Below are 11,246 nucleotides of genomic sequence, written 5' to 3'. Positions count from 1 at the left end.
AACTCAGAAGGACAAGCTGCAAAGCCACACTGATTCTTAGGGGCTAAGAGGATGTCAAGGAAGGAATGGGCAAGTATCACCACCAAACTAAAGCTCTATTCTCGTCGGACCCCTGGGAAACAGAGGAGTCCACTTGTACTTTAAAATCTGAAAGAAGTCACAAGCTGCCTGGCACGGGCACTTGGCTAGATAATTAATTAGAGGCTGAGGAAGACTGAGGAGGTTGTTGCCGCTTCAGAGGAGACTGGGCTATCAGGCGGCGGTCAAGTTCAATGATTTCTGACGCCAGTGTTTTGACATTCATCTCAGGAGAGCTGGGACCAAGGTGGTTTTCCTCACCGATGTTTTTTTGGGGGGTGAAGCTCCATGTCTGACGCACAGAGGTACTCACAGAACGCTGGATGTGGGCATAAAAATGTGCAGAAATAAATGAATATCCAAGATGATAAGTGTAATAAACCCCTTTTGCCTGTGTGAGCAAGCCCTGCTGATGGCTTTCAGAACCCCGAAGAGGACGCCCTTTGCAGGTAAAGCCGTTTAGCTGCATTACCCCCACCACCCCGCACTCAGCTCTCTCTGAGAAACAGGACGAAAGAATATTTTGTGGAGAGGAAAGATGAGGAAAGCTGGCCCACCGAATTCCAAAGCAACGATTTTCTACTCTCAGGCATCAAAGTCTAGTCGGAGCCTTATTTCTGTGTTCCAAAAAAATTATTCATTGCAATCTCCGAATGATAGTTTTCTGTCTCCAATACAGATTTACAAAATGATTATCTCTCCTTTTTGCAAAGTTGAGAATTGTAATAAATGGAGGGCAAAATCAGGGGCCGCCGATAACAATTTCCAGAACTTACCTACCTTGTCACAGGAGGTACATAGGCCCTGCGATGTATGTGCAGAGTGTGGCTACAGCTAACAACGCTGTACTGTGTATTTGAAAAATGCTAAGAGAAAAGATCTTAAAAGTTTTCATCACGAGAAAAAACAAAGTTGTAACTATGTGAAGTGATGAATGTTAACTAGATTTCTGTGGCGATCATTTCACAATCTATACATATATCAAATCATTATGCGGTACGTCTTAAACTCATGCAATGTTATATGTCAATTATATCTCAATAAAACTGGGGTGGGGGGTGGGAAGGAATAAAAAAAAAAACGTTTCTGGGCTACAGGTAAAGGGCCGCATGCCAGTAATGTGAATTTTCTCTTTCCATGCATTATTTATTTCACCTGTTCCTCAAACTTTGCTCTAGAATAAGAGGGTCCCAGGAAGGTTAGGCCCCTAGGGCATTTTATGCCAAAGAAAACCATAGTACAGAAGCTGCTAGATCGTCTAAGTGTCTTTGAAAGGTCTTGAGACTGTGACCTCTAACGTCTTGACTGATGTCCAAGGCATTTCACAATGTAACCCGGCATCTCATCTCAGCCCCACCCCCTCCACACCCCCTGGATCAGGATCTGCATATTTTTCTTTTCTTATTTTAATTTCACTTTATGATTAGTTTCAAGTACACAGTACATTGTTTAGACATGTATATAGTTTATGAAACGATCCCCCTGATTTCTCTCTCCCCTCCGGCTGTACAAACAGCCATTACCTTACCGCTGACTGCATTCCCCATGCATCCCCCACGCTGTGCTCCCCATCCCCGTGACTCTCCGTCAGCTACTAGCGTAAAGGGGCTGCATTTTAACTGGGTCCCCCAGGGAGTCATGTGCACGTGACAGTTTGGGGAAGCGCTGCACCAAAACACCATCAGGTCAAATCATTTGAAAAGTCTTCAACCTGATGCCTGGTTTTCCTTGTATACACAATGAAACCCTATGTGAAGACACTAACCAAGAAATGAAGCTGACTGTGACGCTGGCCGTCCTACCAGAGGACACTATGGGGACAGGGGACCAGAGGCAGCGCTACCCAGCAGGAAGGGCCACGGAGCAAAGGTCCAGAAGTCTCCCATCACTATGTCCCGCTTCTACCAGGAATTAGCTCTTGGGCTTTGGGCAAATAGCTCAGATCTGTCTTAGACCTTGGTTTCCTGGCGTTGAAAATAAAACAAGTAGACAGGCCTCTAAAATCACCTTCCGCTCAAAATTCTATGGCACTGGAAATGTCACCAAGGATATACTTCTCACCCTAATATATTTGGAGGGCCACCAAGCGACAATGCCCCCGCCACTGTCTGTTAGCATGGGGGAGATACATGTCGGCCTTCTGGAACATGCTGGTGCCAAATGGAAACACAATGAGACACCTACCCTTTAGGACATAATTTTACAAAGATTTCTTTAAATAAGTTATAATCAGTGACTCAACCATGTCGTCATATTTCTATACTGGCAACAATATGATCATCCTTCTGTCCTACAGCATAAAAAGGCAGCAGAGTACAGTAATGCCGAGAATTATAATTCAGACCCAAAAGAATTATAATTCAGACCCAAGTCACTTCATACTTTACACATCAAAAAGGTGACAGCTGGGCTGCACTTACTGTTATGACCTCTACGGCTCTATGTTTCTAATAGTTATTATTCTATTTTTATTATTTATAAAAAAGTACTTTCTTTTTCAAAGGTCCACAAAGCAGATTCTACAAGAACAAGCTGCGGGAGAGACCACCCGTCTTTTATTAACGAATCCATACATCTCGGAAACCTGCATTTTGGCATTTCCTCCAAAGCTTGTTTTCTGGCTCAAATGTGTGCGACAAGCATTGTCAATAAGCTATTTATTCGGTCAAGAGAGCGGTTCCCGCCACCAGCCTTAGGAGAACAAGTTCTTAAAATAAATCGGTGTCTTATCTCTGCAACGGCCACTAACCACGGCTCATCGCGTCCTTTCCCACCCACGATGCCCCTCCGCCCCTCTCTTGCTGTGTCTCATTAGCTAGTGAAAGGAGAACCCTTCACAGTGTGGGCCCAACCGTGGGGACCCACCCCAGCCTCACGCTGAACGGAGCTACGGGAACGTAACTCCGCATCCGGGGGCCGCTGAGTTGATGCCGGGACGCGGGGCGGGCCTTCCCTTTGCTTCTTCGACGGGCTCCCTTGCTACCCTTCCCACCCCGTTCCTTTCTCACGACGCTACCAGCTCACAGTCCCTTTTCAAGGTCTCATAAGGGCTTTTGTGTTTGCACTAATGACCATCAAAAAATCAGCTCTCGGAGAAGTGATGGGTGACAGAATGTGACATCCGGTCCCACGCTGCAGCGCACTGTAACTTCCTAACCTAAGCCGGGGTCGCCAGGGGGTTCAGACCCCCGGGGGGTGGCGTCCGAGACTCCCCTGAGAGGCACCCAGTGGTCCCACGTCCGAGGTGGACGAGTCTCTGGGGCCCCCGAACACCTCCTCCAGCCTCACGGCGCGCTGGCCCCGCGCCCCGCAGCCTCGCAGCTCCCTCTCAAAGGCCACGTCTCATCTGCAAATGCATGTCCCCCCGGGGTCCCGGGCACGTGACAGGCAGTGACAGGCAACAACTCTGCAGTGAAGCGAAAGCAAATAACGATGGACCTAACGAATATGAGCATAAATTAATAGTCATAGATCTCGTAAGGAAAATAAAACGCAACAGGGCTTGAGAGAGAAGAGTTCGCACTGGAGGGGTGGGGACAGCTTCCAGAAGCAAAAGGGTTTTGAGCCGAGTGTGAAATTCACAGAAGGGCCGGAGGGCAGGGGCGGAGCATTGGGGTGGGGGTGGGGGGGCAGCTGACGGTTCCAGGTGGAGCAGGAGCAAAACCACGGAGATCGGATGGCGGGATCGGGCTGCCAGAAAGTGGGTAAAGGCGGAGGCTGGAGGCTAGAGAGGATGGAGGCTGGAAAGGCCGCTCACGCATCCCACCCGGCTGCGGCATGCTCGCCCTGTGCTCTGGGCAGGAGGTCGGAAACAAACCAACCTCAGAAATGTGAGTTTGCTGCAAGCCCTAACAAAGAGGCATGTGCTTTTGAAACGGGGTGAAAAAGATAGAAGTATTCACATGAGGCAGAACGGTCTTCGAAGGATAGTGTCCTCTACCCAAGACAGGTGGGCCGGAGAACAAGGCCAGTGGGTGTTATCGAGAGATGGACAAAGCCATTGGTTCAGGTCAGTCATTTATTTCCAAGGAAACAAACCCGTGGGGAGACTAGGACTTCCTAGAGCTTGAGCCTTTGACTTCCAAGAGTGAGGGGTCGGGGGGCGGGGAGGTGACGGTGTAACAGAGGGTCGGGGACCTTCAGGAGCCCAACATGCTAGTGCTTTCTCAGGTACGGGCCCACACCTGGAGAGAGAATTAAGACAGGGGCTCCAGATGGGATTGAGAATGGCTCCAGCCATGATGCCAGCTCAGTTCTCTCTCAGACCAAAGTCTGAATAGTCAGCTCTAGTACCCAGTCCAAATGGCCTAAGGGTGACGAATTCCTAAAGCAAGAGCTAGAGAGATTTCTAAGGAAACTTCTAAGAATGGAAGCCTGACCTCATTTACCTATCAGTACAGACCAGGGCCAACAAATAAGGAAGTTTTGGGATATGTACTGAATCACTATGTCACTTAAGAGCATTTATCTTTTTTCAGTAATTCCATGTGACCTTGAAATTATTAACAACGAAATCCTTGAATACAAAGATGTTGCATTTTTGCTTTAAAGAAGCAGCAAGAATGGGGATACGACAGGCACTGCGCCTGAGACCTCTGTTTCCAGAACTGTGGTCCACCATCTACTTCTGCATCGGAATCACCTGGCTGCCCCAAAAGGGCATCATAATCTGAATGAGGGGTTTAGAATAAGACTTTCTGTCAAGGGCCTCAGGGAAATCTTCAGCAAGCTAAATTTTAAAACTACTCCTTTAATTTTGTGGACAAGGGATGCAGTGGGGGAGAAAGGAAGCAACAACGAATTGAAGGGAAAAATCGAGACAATCTCGTGAAGGTTAATTTTCTATGTCAGTTTGGCTGGGCCATGGGGCCTAGATAGCTGGTCAAAGATTTTTCTAGATGTTTCCGTGAGGATGTTTTTGGATGAGATTTGCATTTAAATTCGTGGACTTTGAATAAAACAGATTGCCCTCCATAATAAGGGTGGGCCTTGTCTAATCAATTGAAAGCCTGAATAGAAAAAAAGACTGACTTCCCTCAAACAAGAGGGAATTCTCCCAGCAGACAGCCTTTGTACTTAAACTGCGACTCTCCTGAGTTGTCAGCCTGCCAGCCTCTCCCCCATCAAATTCTGGACTCACTGAGACTCCACAATGAGTGGATCCACAATAAGCCAATTCCTTAAAATAAATCTAGATAGATGATAGATAGATAGATAGATAGACAGACAGACAGAGGGAGAGGGAGAGAGAGAAAAAGAGACAGACAGACAGAGAAAGAGAGCTCTCCTATTGGTCTTGTTTCTCTGAAGAATCCTGACTAATCCTGACTAATCTCTTGCTCTTAAGAGACAGGGTCCTTGAAACCTAATTGGATCTAAAGAAGGCTGAAAGCCCACACCAGCAAAGAGCCTTGTGTCACTCCCTGACATTCATCTTTAATCTAATGAAGGAATCATCAAATGGACAGGACCCATTTGTCACCAACCTTGGTGACAAAGTTCAAAGAGAAGTAGTGGCCAACGGTCGAATTTGTTATAAGGAAAAGAAAAGATCAGAATCAACCCTTGTAACAAACGCAGCTTCCAAAAAGAGAGAGCTCCTTACGATGCTATAATAAACACTTTAAAAGATCTTCCCAGTGTGGCGCCATATCTAAGAACGGCAAGCTTAAGCTTTATCGCGAACCACCCATCAGCTTGGAGCTGTGAAATATCCTCTAGCCAAAGTGCATCTGATGGAAAAGAAATGAGTTCCATTACCAAATGAGAGTAGTGTGGAAATAACAGAATTGCTTTTATTTTGATGGACGATCTAATTAAAAGATATAAAAATGATTAGAAACGATAAAATTAAACTACCACATATAGATCTTTTTGTTTTGTACTATGGAGTAGATTCTCAAACTGAGTGGATGGTTGGACTAGATAACTTCTAATTTTAGGAAAGAGTAAAAAGAAACAAACTTGACAATAACAGTCTTTTAATTTTGGCAAACTACTCCTAAATCATGACAACAGTCACAAAAAGCCAAGTAGACACACAAAAAAAGATGATCTGCTTTTCCATTCTCACTCCTGCCATGGGTAGGTCAACTCCCGCCATCTTTCTGTGAACGGGAAGACTGTCGGCTTCCAGACATTTCTCTCCAAGATAACAGTGTGGTGGGTGTATGAGTGGACGTGGCACCGTCAGCCTAATCATTCGCTTAGAGTCACCGGGGGTAGTTACGATGGCTCAGATAAGATGACCGGCCACAATTGCCTTAAATTCACTGAAGGTGAATGTGGGCTTTACAGAATCAGCAATAGCAGAAGCTCGATACTCCAGAAGCAGCTCGCGTGGAGCTGGGACATGGCGGCAGAGGGAGGAGGTGTCCCCTTGCGGAGGGACACTCAGATCTCTTTAAAGGAGCTGGCGCCCATAATGAAGATGTGCTTCCTCTGCAATGACCTGCTAAAATTAGCATGGATTCCTCACTAAGGCTCCTGAGTCACAAAGCGTTTTGGCAAGGTTTGCCAGGTTACCTGCCAGGCGCTAAATACTTCTGCAGCCTTTTCAATGAGTCAATTCTAAACCAGCAGGCAGAGCTTTTAGCTAGAGCTTTCACGCTGACGAGACCCACGTGAGGGCTGCATGACAGCAACGTGCACTTTTTAAGATAATACGGTCACCACTGTATGGATGAAAAATTTCCCCAGGAAGGTCATACATTATAAGAGGAAGCTCAAAAGGCATCTTAACCACCAAAATTCTGAGAACAGTCCTCTGTTCCCTGTTTATGACACTTCTCGTTCACCGATGGGATCTTCTGGAGGGCTGATCAGGGCTCAGAACTGTTCGCTGGGAATAGTCAGAGTGACTGTGGGGAAGACCGGTGTGTCCCCACTTTGCAGCAACACCGGGAAGGTCTGACGCCCTTCCGCTGGTTCCTCGTCTTTTCTCAAGTTATTGTACCCCCGTCTTGAATGGCACAGAAGACACTCAGTATCCTTCTTTTTATTCCATAAAATAAGTTAATAAATGAACCTTCCCCTCAAGAAAGAGGAGAGATGGATTCAAGCTGGCCGAGACGGAGGGGAATCGGGGTCCCTGGGGTAGGCTTGGCTCAGTACTAGAAACCTCACGTGCCACCTCCTGGCTTTGCGTCAGGGACTCTCCCGTACCTCGGGGACTTCATTTTGGCTTCGGTTGTATTTGTGTTCTTTTCCAAAGATTCAGCAGAGATCATTATTCCCGCTTTCTCACGTTCTGACCACATTCTGTCCCCCACAAAAGATCTCTTACAGAAAGTGCTACATGTCAGCCACCGCAAAATTCCACCTAAAACACCAAAAGCACAGGTTTTCCAAGATGGCTTGAGCAGTGTCTTCCGACGTCCCTTTTGTCAGTCACCCCCATTCCTTCCACTTGTCCCAGTGCACACCGCTGTTCCTGAATGAGCTGACGCGGCCGTGAGGAGGCATCACCACAGAAAACCTAGCGGCGCTACCCTGACGGCTGGCCTGACACAGACCACGCTCTTTTTCCATTGAGGGACCCGCCTGCCCTTAACACGAACTCCAACGGGAATGGATGCAGAACTGGAGAGAGGCAGACGGAGGAAAGGAGACCAGAGATGGAAGTAACAACTGGTAAGAGGAACAGATGTGCCTCAAGGGAACAGGTGCCCGGTGCCACGCTCTCAGCATGCTTGGGTGGGGCCTGGAGTCCATCTGCCAACGCTTTCAGGGAGCCCTATGCTGACGGCGATGGGCCTCAGTGGCTGCTACAGTCCCTGGCTGGTCTGACTCCTGGACCCCGTCACTAACCAAAAACCTCCACTCAGCCCCTTGGGGCTCCACGCCCCAAACCCTGTGACCTGAGCTACAGGCTTGGGTCTTCCGTAGCGTTGATGACGCCGGTCCACAAAGGTCAAAAAATAGTAGCAGCCTCTCATCCCCACCTCTTCCCCGCTCCTTCTCCGGAGCTATTATCAGCGCTAGGGAAATGCAGAGTCCAAGGAGGAAATTATGTGGTAACTAGGAAGCGAATGACTCTGTGCTTACCTTTTCTTTCTTCCATTGCTCTTGATTCTGCTACCAGCCAGGATGACTGCTTCTCCCCAGATCTTTACTTCATACCAAAGCAAGAAGGTCTAACACTGCACAGATTTATCATCGTTACTTTAAAAATTGTATGGAGACTTATCGTTGCATACTAACATATAATCGGAACCAGAAATGTGGGGGACTTTTTACAGTACGTTTATATGAACATATGTTTGTTAAAGCGTCCTGCCGTTCCCTTACCTCTGATGGCTTCGTGGTGCATCTTCCTCTTCCTGAACACTCCACGTCACTGGCATGGCTCACTCCCGGCACGCAGGTGCTGGCCTTCACCACCACAGTCAAGCGCAAAGCCACGATCGATTTAGTGACAGAATCATTCACAAAACCTAAAAGAAAATGGGACAGTAGGAAATGTAAAGTCAGGTTTTTTACCAACACTCTTTTCACAAGGCGACGAATTTAGTGGACATGGCGCTGAAGTCTGGCAAACGAAACACAAACAGGAGATTAAGCAAAGGGAGAAAGTGCACGCAGAGGCATCTGGATGTCAGGCCCCTGAGCCATCGCGAGAACCGCCTGAGGCCGAGGAGAAAGAGCTCCGGGCACCTCGGTCATCACCTCCGACCCTACGTTCCTGCCCTTGCCCTTTGTCAAGTCCATCCCTTCTCTACCATCTCAGAATTCAACGTCTCTGATTTGAATCCATCTTCTCCCAGGGAGCCACCTGCCTGCATCTTCCAATTCTTCTTCCTCTTGGCTACTTGGAGTGGTCACAAGCACTAAACATCCCCCAAGGCCAGCCCCGGCTACCTGCCTGCCCGAGCAGCTCTCCGTGCCTTCGCAGGCGGGCATGCAGGATGGGGCCACACTGTGTGTTGGGTTTATCAGCGATTATCACCAATCTGACTGTAAGGCACCAACTGAAGTTACGTGGTTCTAACCATCTAATAAAACAACCAGTCGTAGTTGAATATTGCTTGCAACATGATGTGTCACGCTTATCACCGAATGATCTTGATGTCTAGTGCAGCCATTTGTACACGGTAGATAGCAATAAATATAGAATAACTATAGCTGCCAACTGGAATGAAGAAATAAAAACTGTGTTTCACATCAGTGATACAATTATTTCACTAAGAAAGTGTCTCTTTCTAATAAGAAAATTCATTTATTTAAGTGTAATTTTTTTCATTTCAAAATTAACAACTTATAACTAACACCCCATCATCCAGGAGAACGACCCCTTTATCACCCATAAACGGCACTCAAGACAAGGCGGCGAAATGATCCCAGGCAAGCACGCCTCCCTGAACCCCTGTTTTCTCATGCATTAAGTAAAGATAATAACCCCAAAACAGGGTGACCATAGAATGCATCACCAATACTGGGACTCTTCTCAGATCAAAACAGGGTGCCTTTTGTGAGTACAACTGAACACAGGCACGAAGTGAGACTGTCTCGGGCAGTGGGACAGTGTGGTCACCCTTCTGTTTGCATCCTGAGAAACATCCAGAGACCAGTTATCTGCGAAGTCCCACATCAGCGCAAGACCATTTTAATAGGCAGAAGACGGCTTCAACACAGCAGCAAAATCTTTCATTCAATGCACAAGCATCAAGGTGACGACAGGACTTTGATGCGAGTCAGAGTGGAGCGGAGACATGCCTCGACTTCCAGCTGGGAGGGAGGACACCGGTGTCCCTTGGTGTCTGGGCGAAGACAGGAGTTGCCCGTCTGGCACGGAGGGGCATTTTACAGCCACAGACACTAGTTGCTCTCTTCCTAGGATTTCCTATTGAAATCTTTAAGGTAAATTGGCTTTGGGACAGAAGCACAGTTTAAGCAGAAACGCCCCCTCTGTAGAGCTCCCTCATGCCCCACCCTCATGACATAGACACCTCACACTTCCCCCCAGCCGCCTTCACACACCTTCTCACTCCAACTCCGTCACGTTCCCATGACGCCCCCGTCACCTGGAAGACCCCTTTCTCCCACCTCACGGCTCAACTCTCACCTTATTCATGAGTCCCAGCCCCCTCCGAGCTCTAGCATGTCCATCTATGCTCCGGTTATGCTGTCCTGTACAGGTCCCCGATTAGTTTATGTCTCAGATGGCTTCTTGTCATCCCACCTCTACTGAAGCTTCCGTGATGGGAAGGATACCTCTTAGAGAAGTGGCAAATAGAGAGACAGGTACATATGTGACCAGAGCAGCAAAGCCAATTCCCAAAGAGGAGTTTGCAGAACGTCTTGTCATCCAGCATGTCTACTTTGAAGAGTGGCAATTACTTGGATGCATAAATTCCAGCCTACTAAAGAAATAATGGCTTACTGATGCATGATTAGCCTTGATAATGGAGAAATCGAGCCTGGTACATTATTGGGATGTTACCTGAGTTCTTATTCTGAAAGACATCTTCACACATAAAATAATAGAGGTAAATCAGATATCAGTAATTATAAAGGTGTTTTTCATACCCTCGCTTTGTTCTCTACTTTCGCATGAAATTATAGCCTTATTTGCATAATAGGACTGAGGGTTTCGACCCTAAAATCCTTTAGTAAACTATTAAAGAAATCAAACTTTGCAACGGTGTGTCACACATTACTCCACAATTCCTAATTATGCCACCTAACCTCCCCCCACCCCGAAGAGAGACAACGGGATAAGCATGTTATTTTCAGCAATATACCATTCACACAATGGGGACAGAGCCTGGCGGCTCCGTCCACTCAGAGTGTAATTTCAGTAAGTTGTTTGAGCCTCCCTCTGATCACGTCTGAGGGAGAAGGTTCGGCACTGAAGCATGATGCTGTCCTACCTTTCATCAGTCTGCAGCTGGGTTTGAGCCAGGTCATCCTTGGGAAACCCCCCCCGCCCAGAGTAGGAACTGTGCCCTTGACGAGGGGGCAGCAGGAAGAATTGGAAATGAAACAGAATTCATCTTTTACAAAAGAAGTCCTTTGGGGCTTTCTAAGTGGTCCTCTGAGAGCTGTGGAAAAGCCAGTGTGATTCCTTTGACACGGTACTCAAAGAGACGGACGTTTCTAACACCCTTATAAGAAATACAGAGCAAATAGTCCCTACTGTTCTCTCCCCTAATGGCATGAAATCAATC

The 11,246-nt window shown here is 47.3% G+C and overlaps 1 protein-coding gene across 1 annotated transcript in view; it reads right to left on the bottom strand.

The window, feature by feature from the left end:
- DNER (delta/notch like EGF repeat containing) overlaps window positions 1–11,246 on the bottom strand; it is a 177,785-nt gene that overhangs the window by 131,878 nt on the left and 34,661 nt on the right. The window contains exon 4 of the mRNA XM_023532936.1: window positions 8,368–8,513. Within this exon, the coding sequence (XP_023388704.1) occupies window positions 8,368–8,513 (146 nt within the window). The remainder of the gene's footprint in view (window positions 1–8,367; window positions 8,514–11,246) is intronic.

Source organism: Pteropus vampyrus, unplaced genomic scaffold (genome assembly GCF_000151845.1).
Source record: "Pteropus vampyrus isolate Shadow unplaced genomic scaffold, Pvam_2.0 Scaffold93, whole genome shotgun sequence".
Lineage (NCBI taxonomy): Eukaryota > Metazoa > Chordata > Mammalia > Chiroptera > Pteropodidae > Pteropus > Pteropus vampyrus.
Note: the sequence above shows the minus strand (reverse complement) of the source record. Positions and strands in the feature narration are given on the sequence as shown.